We start from the raw sequence: 15,101 nt of genomic DNA, 5'->3' as shown, positions 1-15,101 counted from the left end.
AAAAAGACACGGAATAAGGTATATATACAATGCGGTAATACAACTCAACTGTCATAAGCACCCTATATATTAAGAGTATTGCTGCAGCAATAATGGCAAAGTACAATCCTTGTGTTTACATGTACAAAACATTTTTAACCATCAAACTGAATATTAACAGCACAAGTCATTCTAGATTTTCATTACGAGTCCTAATATTGAGCCATTGCCTGATGTTTAGCGATGTATTTACAGTAATTCCCAAGAATACATTTAAAATGACTCTTAAACAGCAATTTGTGAGAATAATATTACCAAAAATAGATTAGAAAATGTGGCTATGGTCTGACATAAAACCAGAAGTCCTAGCACATCGTGGCTATTCTGCAATACTGTTGGGCTGCTCCTTCAGTAACAGGCGTTGGATAGATGCTATTTCAATTCATCTCTACTTTTATATCATAGATTACTTTTTGTTGAATTCTAAATTTTTCTGTTTTTAGGAATGTGTTTGCAAATGCAGAAGAAAATCTGCTAATAATTCTGCCCCGTCTTCTGAGCAGAGGCTATGCTATAGTAGGTGGTCGCTTCTTGGCCTTGGCACTTAAGATGATCCAAAAAGTCATTTTACCACATGTGACTTTCCTGGTACTATTAGACTACATTCACAGAGAGGAGCTGATTTAAAATGCCCCAGAATGCTTCTTCAGTTTGTACCAAAACGTTTCTAAAGCTATGGGTGCACAGAGTTTTTTGAGACATTTTTGGTAGAGAAACAAATCCTTCTCCAAGTCTCAAAACACCTCAGTTTCTGCACAGTTTCTGCTCTGAAAGCTCAAAAAACCAGTGTGTACATAGCTTTAGGGTATGTTTACAAGTTTCCAAAGCAGCGAAACCATTAACAGAAGTGACCTGACAATTCTTCTGCTTGGAAGCTGCTTGCTAGTTATAGAATAGAGGCAAGAAAATAAAAAATAAAAACACTGGTGGCAAAGTGGTCACAAACAAGACCAGAAAATGACAAAGGGGACGTATTGAGAAAAACATCTCTAGCGTTTTCCTAAACTGTCTCCTGCTAGAGAAACTCAGCGAGACCACCAGAGGTTAAAAAGACATTGGGCCCAATATATCAAATCTTTATGCTAGCCTTCTGGTGTAAAAAGCTTTAAAAAGTTGCAGAATTTTGGTGCAACTCAAGGCTGTGCGGCGCTGGGGTGGGACAGAGGAACGGTGACCACCGGTTGTCAAAGTCATAATGCCGGGAGTGGAGTAGGATTTGTGGCGAGGGGCACACAGAGGTGCACACCACTTGTCCGGCGGTTTTGATTCATGAAGATGTGTACATCTCTTAATGAATCAAGAGAGTCTGACTCCAGAGCACCCCCTTATCAAGACATGAACAACACTGGCCTTGATGATTTGGGCCCATTGTGAGCACCACACATTTAGGCCTCTCTCACGTGTCCATGAAAAACCATGCACGTTTTTCACGGACGTGTCAGAGGTGCGTTTTGCCCTGCATGACCCGTGTTTATGTGCTACATGTGTTCTCCGGTGTGTTATCCATGATAACACACAGGGAACGGGAACTTTCTGATCACCTGTCCCTGGCGTTGCTGTCCGTGGTGCTGATCTTTGGTCTCCGGTCCTGCCGTCTCCACGCTGCTGCTGCTTCTGGCCGCAGTGAAGTGAATATTCAATGAGCATAATGAGCGGAGGTCGGCAGCAAGTGACAGCAGCGGCAGAGACAGCAGGGCTGGAGAAGGTGAGTAAAGGTTTGGGTTTTTTTTGTCACAGACACATGTCTTCTCTCTGGTGCGTGTCACATGGAACACATCTGTGTGGTCTGTTTGCATTACGTGTGACACGTTTGTATTACATGTGACACCCGTGATGCCAGAGAGAAAATGGACATGTCGGCATGATAAACACACAGACACACTTAAGTACAGAACGGATACACGTTCCGTGCGCAGATACTTACGTGTGTTCGACACCATAGGAATACCTAGGTTTACGTGTGTACGTGTCTCCGGTGCGTGAGAAAACTGCCAAACACGTACCGGAGGTACGTGCATGTGAAAGAGGCCTTAATTAGACATACAGTCATATGAAAAAGTTTGGGCACCCCTATTAATGTTAACCTTTTTTCTTTATAACAATTTGGATTTTTGCAACAGCTATTTCAGTTTCATATATCTAATAACTGATGGACTGAGTAATATTTCTGGATTGAAATGAGGTTTATTGTACTAACAGGAAATGTGCAATCTGCATTTAAACAAAATTTGACCGGTGCAAAAGTATGGGCACCTCAACATAAAAGTGACATTAATATTTTGTAGATCCTCCTTTTGGAAAAAGAACATCCTCTAGTCGCTTCCTGTAGCTTTTAATGAGTTCCTGGATCCTGGATGAAGGTATATTTGACCATTCCTGTTTACAAAACAATTCCAGTTTAGTTAAGTTTGATGGTCGCCGAGCATGGACAGCCGCTTCAAATCATCCCACAGATGTTCAATGATATTCAGGTCTGGGGACTGGGATGGCCATTCTAGAACATTTTAATTGTTCCTCTGCATGAATGCCTGAGTAGATTTGGAGCGGTGTTTTGGATCATTGTCTTGCTGAAATATCCATCCCCTGCATAACTTCTACTTCGTCACTGATTCTTGCACATTATTGTCAAGAATCTGCTGATACTGAGTTGAATCCATGCGACCCTCAACTTTAACAAGATTCCCGGTGCCGGCATTGGCCACACAGCCCCAAAGCATGATGGAACCTCCACCAAATTTTACTGTGGGTAGCAAGTGCTTTTCTTGGAATGCCATGTTTTTTTTGCCTCCATGCATAACGCCTTTTTGTATGACCAAACAACTCCATCTTTGTTTCATCAGTCCACAGGACCTTCTTCCAAAAGGTAACTGGCTTGTCCAAATGTGCTTTTGCATACCTCAGGCGACTCTGTTTGTGGCGTGCTTGCAGAAACGGCTTCTTTCGCATCACTCTCCCATACAGCTTATCCTTGTGCAAAGTGCGCTGTATTGTTGACCGATGCACATTGATACCATCTGCAGCAAGATGATGCTGTAGGTCTTTGGAGGTGGTCTGTGGATTGTCCTTGACTGTTCTCACCATTCTTCTTCTCTGCCTTTCTGATATTTTTCTTGGCCTGCCACTTCTGGGCTTAACAAGAACTGTACCTGTGTTCTTCCATTTCCTTACCATGTTCCTCACAGTGGAAACTGACAGTTTAAATCTCTGAGACAACTTTTTGTATCCTTTCCCTGAACAACTATGTTGAATAATCTTTGTTTTCAGATCATTTGAGAGTTGTTTTGAGGAGCCCATGATGCCACTCTTCATAGGAGATTCAAATAGGAGAACTACTTGCAAGTGGCCACCTTAAATACCTTTTCCCATTATTGGATACATCTGCCTATGAAGTTCAAAGCTCAATGAGGTTACAAAACCAATTTAGTGCTTTAGTAAGTCAGTAAAAAGTAGCTAGGAGTGTTCAAATCAAGAAATTGATAAGGGTGCCCATACTTTTGCACCGGTCAAATTTTGTTTAAATGCGGATTGCACATTTTCTGTTAGTACAATAAACCTCATTCCAATCCAGAAATATTACTCAGTCCATCAGTTATTAGATATATGAAACTGAAATAGCTGTTGCAAAAACCCAAATTGCTATAAAGAAAAAAGGTTAACATTAATAGGAGTGCCCAAACGTTTTCATACGACTGTAGTTGTAATCCAAAATAATGATACAATACCACTTTTTTGTATAAAAATGGTGAACACAGGACAAATAATTAAAAAACACAATAAAAATGTGAACACAACACAATTGAGTGGGCAGAGGAGAGGAGATGGTCACTACCACCTAAAGGTATAAAAGGGTCAGCAATTAAATCCACAGCCGAGGTGAAAATATAATTAAAGAATATTACACAATCCTTTTTTATCAACACAGCAAACAGGTACATACAAAAAATATAGAGAAAATATGAATAATCAAAAATGATACATAGCTGCTAAATATGGTTGGTCATAACAGAATCCAGACATAAATGTAGTAATTCAGGGAATCAATGGAATTGCATATAAGAACTAATAGCCGGTAACACACATAATATTGCAATTCATATGCCCTCAAAAATACTCAGTCAAGGAGGCAAAGGCACTCAACCTAAAGATGACCAAAGAGCATAAATCCTTCTATACTTAGAAGGCAGAATAGATGCTGTAGAAACTTACCCAGGGATCAGACCCCAATCCTCACCCACCAGTCCAACGATTGTTTTGTATAGCTGCTTCGTCAGGGAGTCAAAATTTTATAGGTCATATGAATTGCAATATTATGTGTGTTACCGGCTATTAGTTCCTATATGGGGTGTGAATGCCATTGAATCCCTGAATTACAGTGCCTACAAGTAGTATTCAACCCCCTGCAGATTTAGCAGGTTTGATAAGATGCAAATAAGTTAGAGCCTGCAAACTTCAAACAAGAGCAGGATTTATTAACAGATGCATAAATCTTACAAACCAACAATTTATGTTGCGCAGTTAAATTTTAATAAATTTTCAACATAAAAGTGTGGGTCAATTATTATTCAACCCCTAGGTTTAATATTTTGTGGAATAACCCTTGTTTGCAATTACAGCTAATAATCGTCTTTTATAAGACCTGATCAGGCCGGCACAGGTCTCTGGAGTTATCTTGGCCCACTCCTCCATGCAGATCTTCTCCAAGTTATCTAGGTTCTTTGGGTGTCTCATGTGGACTTTAATCTTGAGCTCCTTCCACAAGTTTTCAATTGGGTTAAGGTCAGGAGACTGACTAGGCCACTGAACACCTTGATTTTTTCCCTCTTGAACCAGGCCTTGGTTTTCTTGGCTGTGTGCTTTGGGTCGTTGTCTTGTTGGAAGATGAAATGACGACCCATGTTAAGATCCTTGATGGAGGAGCGGAGGTTCTTGGCCAAAATCTCCAGGTAGGCCGTGCTATCCATCTTCCCGAGGATGCGGACCAGATGGCCAGGCCCCTTGGCTGAGAAACAGCCCCACAGCATGATGCTGCCACCACCATGCTTGACTGTAGGGATGGTATTCTTGTGGTCGTATGCAGTGCCATCCAGTCTCCAAACGTCACGTGTGTGGTTGGCACCAAAGATCTCGATCTTGGTCTCATCAGACCAGAGAACCTTGAACCAGTCTGTCTCAGAGTCGTCCAAGTGATCATGAGCAAACTGTAGACGAGCCATGAGATGACGCTTTGAAAGTAAAGGTACCTTACAGGCTCGTCTGCAACGGAGACCATTGCGGTGGAGTACGTTACTTATGGTATTGACTGAAACCAATGTCCCCACTGCCATGAGATCTTCCCGGAGCTCCTTCCTTGTTGTCCTTGGGTTAGACTTGACTCTTCGGACAAGCCTGGCCTCGGCACGGGTGGAAACTTTCAAAGGCTGTCCAGGCCGTGGAAGGCTAACAGTAGTTCCATAAGCCTTCCACCTCCGGATGATGCTCCCAACAGTGGAGACAGGTAGGCCCAACTCCTTGGAAAGGGTTTTGTACCCCTTGCCAGCCTTGTGACCCTCCACGATCTTGTCTCTGATGGCCTTGGAATGCTCCTTTGTCTTTCCCATGTTGACCAAGTATGAGTGCTGTTCACAAGTTTGGGGAGGGTCTTAATTAGTCAGAAAAGGCTGGAAAAAGAGATAATTAATCCAAACATGTGAAGCTCATTGTTCTTTGTGCCTGAAATACTTCTTAATACTTTAGGGGAACCAAACAGAATTCTGGTGGTTTGAGGGGTTGAATAATAAATGACCCTCTGAATAAACTTTTCACAATTTAAAAAAAAAAAAAAACAAAGAAATACCATTCTTTTTTGCTGCAGTGCATTTCACACTTCCAGGCTGATCTACAGTCCAAATGTCACAATGCCAAGTTAATTCCGAATGTGTAAACCTGCTAAATCTGCAGGGGGTTGAATACTACTTGTAGGCACTGTATTATATTTATGTCTGCATTCTGTTATGACCAACCATATTTAGCAACTATGTATCATTTTTTATTATTTATATTTTCTCTGTATTTTTTGTATGTACCTGTTTGCGGTGTTGATAAAACGGATTATGTAATATTCTTTACTTATGTTTTCACCTTGGCTGTGGATTTAATTGCTGGACCTTTTATACCTTTACCCAGTAGTGACTCTTTCCTATCCTCTACCCACTCAAGTGTGTTGTGTTCACACTTTTAATTGTGTTTTTTAATTATCTGTCCTATGTTCACCATTGTTGTACAATAAATTGGTATTGCATCATTATATTGGTTTATTTTTGTTGTTCTCTGAATACTTCCTTTTGGTACATATTTTTGGTATTCGCTATTATCCTGAATTTGGATTATTTTGATTGTTGGCATTTCCTTCTCTCATGGAACCTATATATAGATGTGGCCTTACAAGTGATTTATAGAGGGGTAACAATACATTGGGATCACGGGATCTAATCTCTCTTTTTATACACCCTAAAATCTTGTTTGCTTTAGCAGCTGCTGCCTGACATTGAGTGCTGCTGCTCAGCTTATTTGTAACCAGAATCCCCAAGTCCTTCTCCTTTTCTGTAGATTCTAGTTTACTTCCATTTAATGTATATGCAGCAAAAGGATTACTCCATCTTAGGTGCATTACTTTACATTATCAACATTAAGTCTCATATGTCAAGTGTTTGTATGACACCCTAAATATAGTGCGGTTCCAGGAGTTTATAGCTAGCTACTTCCTTCTGTTGTTGTGAATCTTCTCTCTATGTATTTTGCTTTTCTGGAGATGTAACCTACACAATGATGGTGTCAGTCCTGCAAGGGTATTGTTGAATTGTATAAGGCTATTGATTTATTGATTCAGCTAATAGCATGACACTTGGGAATTGCTAATAAAAAAATTCTTTAGCATACACTTCAGAATGGCTCTACTCTATAGTATCAATCATACAAATAAAGAATCATGGCGAAAAGACCATAGTCACCCAAAGACTGATATTTCATAAATGCATCACAGTCTGGTCGGTTACAGAACAATATATTGTTGCAGATGAAACTGTCATGTTAGTGCAGATAGGCAAAGAATTCACTCAACAAAAGAAAGGTACGAATTAGAAAAAAACAAACAAAAATACCTAAAGGGCATCCTGATGTTCATCCGCTCGGCGTATTTGCATAATGTGTCCCATGGACAGTGGACTTTTACAAACATAATGTCGTTGTTGGTTATGGAATTCTATAATAAGGAGAAATATATCAAGATTATTAAAGATAAACAGGTTTACATTGCAATACAAAACAAATTCAGAAAAAAAGAATAAATGGAAATAATTGCAGTCACAACACATTAGTACAGAATCATGAAGCAGGCAATTTTTTTCCCTTTTTTTGCTTTTTAGTCAGAGATTTAGAGAATCTTCCGCTTTGGATCCCTATTAGATCTCTCTAGCTTTCTAGGTTATAAATTAAGCTTTGTAATGTAAGGCACAAGAATGAATATCCAATGTTCAATTATCCTCAGACAATATAACATTTGTAAGGTAGGGTTAACATGAAATATTAAAGGTATATACAGAAAATATTTGGAATATTTCTACATTGTCAATTGTCATCTAACAAAAAAAGGCCACCCAGGTGACAAAACAGGAAAGTTCAGAAATTTAGAGACCTATAATAGTGAATGGAATGTAGAAGGAGGACATCCACACCGACCATACTCCTCAAACTCTTCACATGTTTATAACTTTTCACATAGTATAATTGTATTCAATCATGCAATAAAATAAGAAAGTTGTACGTCTTCACTCTTCCACTTTGAGAAAATGTGTTTAAGCAGAACTTGTGCTTTATAGTATAGTCCTACTAATACTATAGCTCTGCTATTCAACAGAAGTCTCAAGGAGAATTGCCTGTCCAAAATGAAAGAAACTGGAATGTTGTATGTTCTTCTTGGTTATTGCGCCCTTCCCAGCCTAAAAATAGCAGTCCACGCATCCACCCCAGAAGTAGTGTATCCATTAGATGAGCCAATTCTGGCAATTTGCTTGGCTCTTCCCTATTGCATTGGCAGTCAGGGTAATACTTTTGGGGTTGATGTCAGATGTGAATTGACAGCTGGCATCAAGCCCAGGGGTTAGTAATAGATAGGAGTCTATCAGACACCCACATTAGTAACCCGGCAAGTGTAAAGTTAAGAACACATAGAAACTGATAAAAAAAAGAGTTTATGTGAATGAATCCTCCCCACATGCCCCTGTTCTCCAAATTATTAATTCAAAATAAATCCTGGAAGTTCTGACGTTAGCCATTGTGTAATCTAATGTCCCACAATGTCCATCAATTCATATGGAATTTTGTTCTGAGAACTTTCTTTGAACAAGGCTAGTAGGTCACTGTCAATAAACAGCAGGCATGGAATTTCTCACGTCACCTGAACTTTATCGTTCAGATTTGCTCATTCCTACGAACAAGCCTTCAATGGTATCCGGAATAAGGATGGTGATTGATAACTGTCTGTAGTCTGTTCTCATGACACAGCACAATTTAGAATATGTTTGTTAGAATTGTAACCACATAGAGTGTAGGGATCTCTTAGTTGCATTTGAGGTAGACAGGCGATTTAAATAAAATTAGGCTGCTTTATTAAGGCTCCACAAAGTATGCCGCAAACACAGAAAATAAACATCTTTCAGAGTAGGCAAAACTGGACACAGCGTCCAAACAAGAGCACTTTAGTGATAGTCCAGTACACAAGTCCATTATGACCATTTCACAGGAGGTCTTATTACATTCATACACAGACGCCTAATGATACACCTAGACTTTCTTATATCCCCCATGCCACACCCCAAGGTGGGGATCTGTGAGCAGCCAGTCTCTCCCATCTCTCTAACTGCTCGGAAACTTGGCCTTTGCCATGCACTATTAACACTCGGAGCACTATGCATGCTTGAGTTTGCTTTGGGCCCATGATTTACATGAAAGCTAAAATCCTGAATTGCCTGGTCAATTAGGCATTGTTCCCCATCTCACACATCCACCTCAGTGAGGCATGGTCTGACACTAAGCTAAATATCCTGCCTAATAGGTAGTATCCTAAAGTGTCCAATGCCCACTTGATGGCCAAACATTATTTCTCCACGATGGAGTAATTATACTTACTTAAAGACAGTTTATGAATCCGGTACATTATTGGGTGTTTTTCAACATTCACTTCGCAAAAAAAGACAGCACCTAACTCGACATCTAAGTAGTCTGTCAGGACCACAAACTCCTTAGAGAAATCCGGTGCCACCAACACTTGCTGTTTACACAGGTCTAGCTTCAGTTCCTGGAATGTTGTCTCTGATTCTGCAGACCACTTGGCAATAGATATCTTCGTACCCTTAAGGAAGTCAGTGAGGAGTGCGGCTATCTTGGTAAAGTTATGGATGAACTGACAGTAGTAGACCACAATGCCCAGAAAAGCTCTAACCTGCTTCTTTGAAAATGGTTGTGGCCAGTTCTGGATTGCATCCACCTTATTCACTTGGGGCTTAATCTCGGCCCTGCTTACGACACAACCCAAGTACTTAGCGTATCCCATCCCAATGATACATTTTTTTGGATTGCTAAAAAAACCCACTTTCCTTAAAACATCAAAAATTACCTTAAATTGGCCTAAATGGCTTCTTCAATCCTGGCTGAAGATCACAATGTCATCCAGGTAGGTATACCTTTTGTGGGGAGCTAGGATTCATTTCATGCCTCTCTGGAAGGTGGCCGGAGTTCTTTTCAACCCAAATGGTATTCTGACATACTAGAAACAATCATCTTCCATTGAAAAGGTCATCTTCTCTTTTCCATCTTTTGAATCTGCCAATACCATTTCATAAGGACCAGGGTGGTAATGTACCAGGCTGGCAATAATCTTTTAATAAGTTCATTTACATGGAGCATTGGATATATGTAGAACTTGGAAGCCTTATTCAGCCATGGTTATTGCAGAACTGCCATTTTCCATCTGGTTTCGGCACCAAGGCTATGGGAGTAGACAAACCACTCCTAGGTCCAACATCCTCTTTAAGTCCTTCAAGATTACCTCTTGGAAGGCCTTGGAAATCCTATATGGCTTCAAACTCACTTGGACATTATGTTCAATGAGAAGAATATAATGTTATATGACCTGAGTACAATCTGGCAGTTCTGAGAACAAGTCTCTGCTTCAATTAAACAATTCTCGGCACCGCTGCTTTTGGGCCAGTGGCAGCTTCTCTGCCATCTTGACATATTTCATGTCGGCTTCAGCCATCAAACACTGATCTTCCATGGATTTCATATCTTACCATGGCTTGAGCAGATTGACGTAGTACATCTGGTAGGGCTTCCTTCTCCCATGGTGAACTCTCTAGATGTCCTCCCCAATATTTTTGACCCCTATATAGGGGTTTTTGCCACTTGACCAGCAATTTGATTTCTATCTACCTTGGGTACTAGCAACAGTATACAATCTCCAGGAATGAATTGTCTCACCCTTGCCGACTGATAATACACTCTCAACTTCTTACGCTTCGAAGAGGTGCTCTCTTACAATTGCCATCACTTCAATTTTGCATACTATTTTGCATCCTTCAAAATCATGTCATCATAATAGGCCTTCTGTGGTTCCCCTAGTAGATATGGTACCAGAATCTATACCCACTACTCCGGAGGCAATTTGTTACATTCTGCCATCTTTTCAAAAACTGTCAGGATGGCCTCAACATCAACCCTTAGGGTTATCTTCCTTACCATCTTCCTCACATGAACAACATCACCATGACTTGAGGTCAAGATGCTTCCTCTGCCACGGGTCGCCTCTACTGGGAGTTCCATCTGCTGCCTGTGCTGCTATTGGAGATTAACCTGCAGCAGTTGCTTTATCAGCTCCTCCATGTCATTTGTTTTTATACAAGACATGTGGTTTCCCTGCAGTAGTCACATGTGCTCCTCAGGATTTGTGCCTGGTTGCGTTTGAGGTAGGCATGTGAGGGGATTTAAATGTAATGTCTAGGCTGCTTTATTAAGGCTCCATAAGGCATGCTACAAACACAGAAAATAAATGGCCTTTCAGTCCAGGCAAAACAGGATACATAGTTGAAACAATGGCAATTCACACGGGAGGCCTTCTTACCTCCACACATAGTCCCCTAAAGATACACCTGGACTTACTTATAGTCACCATACCACACCCCAGGGTGGGAGTATGTGAGAACTAGACTCACCCATCTCTCTGAGTGTTTTTAAACCTGTCCTTAGCACACCCTATTAATACTCTCAGTACTATACGTGCTGGAGCTTGCTTCCAGGCTTACAACAGGCTTATAACCACCTCCGTGATACATATTTCCCATCCATGATGTGTCTGGCGGCCACCTTACAAGAGAGAAACCATCCAGAATTACCAGCTGTTATTTGCTAACAATTGTGTCCTGATGATACTGACTCGCCCGCCCCAGGACCTTAGGTGACTCGGTGTCAGGCCGGACTAGTCCGGGGTAATCAGCAGTGGCAGGGCCTGACTCTGTGACCCTGGCAAAGTCAATTAAAATGTCAGATGGAATATATGATGATGGGAGTTGTAATTTAGTAAGATTCGTGACACCACCTGTGGATTGCGGCTTTGTAGCCGCCGCTGCTGGATGGGACCTCCGGGGCTGATGTTGTGGGAGCTGAGGTATTTCTTGCTCCCCATAGGTAGAGCAGGACCCCAGGGCAACCGTTGGGAAAGTCTATGGTGGATGTTGATGAGGTGCAGGGCTGACTGGGTGCGGAAAGAAGTAGACGACACAAAGGCTGCAGCTCAAGATGTCTTTACTCCCTGTTTGTTATGCTCGCAAAGTGCCGGTTTCCACCATGATGGGCTCCAGGTGATCCTGAACTCCTTGGATCCCAGTGCCGGTTGTGACCCGGTGAATTCTTCTCTCATGCACCTCTCTGTTACAAGTGGGTTCCCGTAGCCTATAGCTTTCGGAGGCCCCTGCTTGGCTTTTTGTATAAAAAGTCCCGGTCCGTACGCAGGCAGCACTAACCTTTCAATGAGCTGTATCTCTGTACCAATTCCCAGGCTCTGAGTATGCTGCTGTGCTTTGGACACTATGGTGGGCCGAGAAACATACACTCTTCTCTCCCTATAGATTTATTAGGCGAGCCTGAAGCGTCCCCTAATCTAGGGCTCAACACCTTGTCGGTGCTCGGTCCTGTGAGTGTTGACACTTCACTCCCCAGCGACCGCACTCCTCTTTTCACCAAAGTCACTGGTGAGCGCTGACTGGAACTGAAAGGGGATTGTCAGCTGTCCCCCTACTTCTCCTCAGACCGACTGACTCGACTCCCTTCCAGGACTCGACTGATCTCAACTGTCAACTGTCCACTTTTTTAAAAAAACTAGCTCCGCCCACTTTACCTACTGACTCATCCCACACTCCCTCTGCCAGGCCCCACCCCTACAGGAGAGTGAATGGGACTTGAGGCTCCATAACCAGGTATACTGGTTGCCGCTTCCAAGCATCAATGGAGTACCTGCCTTAAACCCTGACCCGGGGTGTGTCCCGACAGCTGGTGTGTGTTGAGATATGATGTTGTGTAGAACCGACACTGATCACCCAGGAATTCAGGATGAGCACCGCACCTAAAATCGGGTGCGGTGCCCTGTGGCGTCTGAAGCCTCAGGGCCGCCATAATACTCTCTTTACATTGTCCATGTGATGGTTGTCCTTTTGTCATTATTGCTTATGTGGTTACTTCTAATAAAGGGCAATTCAAACAATGGGGCATATTATTAGAAGTCTTAGTAAGAGTCATGACAGATCCACCTTACAATGACAAGTGTGCCTTTTATCTTCTGCAAAGAATAATACAATGTAACTTCAAATATTAAATAGCGATGACATTGATTGTTAGCAAATATAAAGTCTGAAATTCCCTGATACTTGCATGTTAGACACTGTTCTCATAGACCCTAAAATGTAGCATAGCAGGCAAGATGCCCCCTTTATGGCCTTTAGCATGCTCTTTTTTATCACTTATTTCACACAGTAAAACTGATCGATTAAGCCTAAAAAGATTAGTCCCATAGGAATCATATACAGTGCCTACAAGTAGTATTCAACCCCCTGCAGATTTAACAGGTTTACACATTCGGAATTAACTTGGCATTGTGACATTTGGACTGTAGATCAGCCTGGAAGTGTGAAATGCACTGCAGCAAAAAACAATGTTATTTCTTTTTTTCTTTTTTTTTTAAATTGTGAAAAGTTTATTCAGAGGGTCATTTATTATTCAACCCCTCAAACCACCAGAATTCTGTTTGGTTCCCCTAAAGTATTAAGAAGTATTTCAAGCACAAAGAACAATGAGCTTCACATGTTTGGATTAATTATCTCTTTTTCCAGCCTTTTCTGACTAATTAAGACCCTCCCCAAACTTGTGAACACCACTCATACTTGGTCAACATGGGAAAGACAAAGGAGCATTCCAAGGCCATCAGAGACAAGATCGTGGAGGGTCACAAGGCTGGCAAGGGGTACAAAACCCTTTCCAAGGAGTTGGGCCTACCTGTCTCCACTGTTGGGAGCATCATCCGGAAGTGGAAGGCTTATGGAACTACTGTTAGCCTTCCACGGCCTGGACAGCCTTTGAAAGTTTCCACCCGTGCCGAGGCCAGGCTTGTCCGAAGAGTCAAGGCTAACCCAAGGACAACAAGGAAGGAGCTCCGGGAAGATCTCATGGCAGTGGGGACATTGGTTTCAGTCAATACCATAAGTAACGTACTCCACCGCAATGGTCTCCGTTCCAGACGAGCCCGTAAGGTAACTTTACTTTCAAAGCGTCATGTCAAGGCTCGTCTACAGTTTGCTCATGATCACTTGGAGGACTCTGAGACAGACTGGTTCAAGGTTCTCTGGTCTGATGAGACCAAGATCGAGATCTTTGGTGCAAACCACACACGTGACGTTTGGAGACTGGATGGCACTGCATATGACCCCAAGAATACCATCCCTACAGTCAAGCATGGTGGTGGCAGCATCATGCTATGGGGCTGTTTCTCAGCCAAGGGGCCTGGCCATCTGGTCCGCATCCATGGTAAGATGGATAGCACGGCCTACCTGGAGATTTTGGCCAAGAACCTCCGCTCCTCCATCAAGGATCTTAAGATGGGTCGTCACTTCATCTTCGAACAAGACAACGACCCAAAGCACACAGCCAAGAAAACCAAGGCTTGGTTCAAGAGGGAAAAAATCAAGGTGTTGCAGTGGCCTAGTCAGTCTCCTGACCTTAACCCAATTGAAAACTTGTGGAAGGAGCTCAAGATTAAAGTCCACATGAGACACCCAAAGAACCTAGATAACTTGGAGAAGATCTGTATGGAGGAGTGGGCCAAGGTAACTCCAGAGACCTGTGCCGGCCTGATCAGGTCTTATAAAAGACGATTATTAGCTGTAATTGCAAACAAGGGTTATTCCACAAAATATTAAACCTAGGGGTTGAATAATAATTGACCCACACTTTTATGTTGAAAATTTATTAAAATTTAACTAAGCAACATAACTTGTTGGTTTGTAAGATTTATGCATCTGTTAATAAATCCTGCTCTTGTTTGAAGTTTGCAGGCTCTAACTTATTTGCATCTTATGAAACCTGCTAAATCTGCAGGGGGTTGAATACTACTTGTAGGCACTGTACATCTGAGGCACATCCACAGAACAATATCTGCTGCTGATAATGTTGTATCTGATGAAATATAGTATTTAGCGCACTGAGCTTCAGTCCAAGAGCACATACTCTGGTTGAGTACATACACAAATCCTTGACTTGCGCATAGTGTTGTAACTTGAAACTCATTGACCCCAGTGCTACAATTCCAACAGGGCCCCAATCTTTCATAAGTCTATGCATATGGACTAAAGAGACTTTTTGGACTTCTCCAAGATCCAAACCAAATTTGTGGCTAAAACCAGTGGCATATCAATCATGGTCGTAAAGTCTGGATGGACCTGTGCGGGAGGGGAGCCTGCTTAATGCTAGGACCTATTTCACCTGTA

The 15,101-nt window shown here is 41.9% G+C and overlaps 1 protein-coding gene across 4 annotated transcripts in view; it reads right to left on the bottom strand.

The window, feature by feature from the left end:
- Positions 1 to 15,101, bottom strand: part of ANO3 (anoctamin 3) — a 680,216-nt gene that overhangs the window by 249,401 nt on the left and 415,714 nt on the right. For all 4 annotated transcript variants that reach the window (XM_075325490.1, XM_075325493.1, XM_075325491.1 and 1 more), the window contains one exon: positions 7,176 to 7,276. In XM_075325490.1, the coding sequence (XP_075181605.1) occupies positions 7,176 to 7,276 (101 nt within the window). The remainder of the gene's footprint in view (positions 1 to 7,175; positions 7,277 to 15,101) is intronic.

The sequence above is a fragment of the Anomaloglossus baeobatrachus genome, chromosome 10, assembly GCF_048569485.1.
Source record: "Anomaloglossus baeobatrachus isolate aAnoBae1 chromosome 10, aAnoBae1.hap1, whole genome shotgun sequence".
Lineage (NCBI taxonomy): Eukaryota > Metazoa > Chordata > Amphibia > Anura > Aromobatidae > Anomaloglossus > Anomaloglossus baeobatrachus.
The sequence above is the reverse complement of the archived record's forward strand: the minus strand, read 5'-3'. Positions and strand labels throughout refer to the sequence as shown.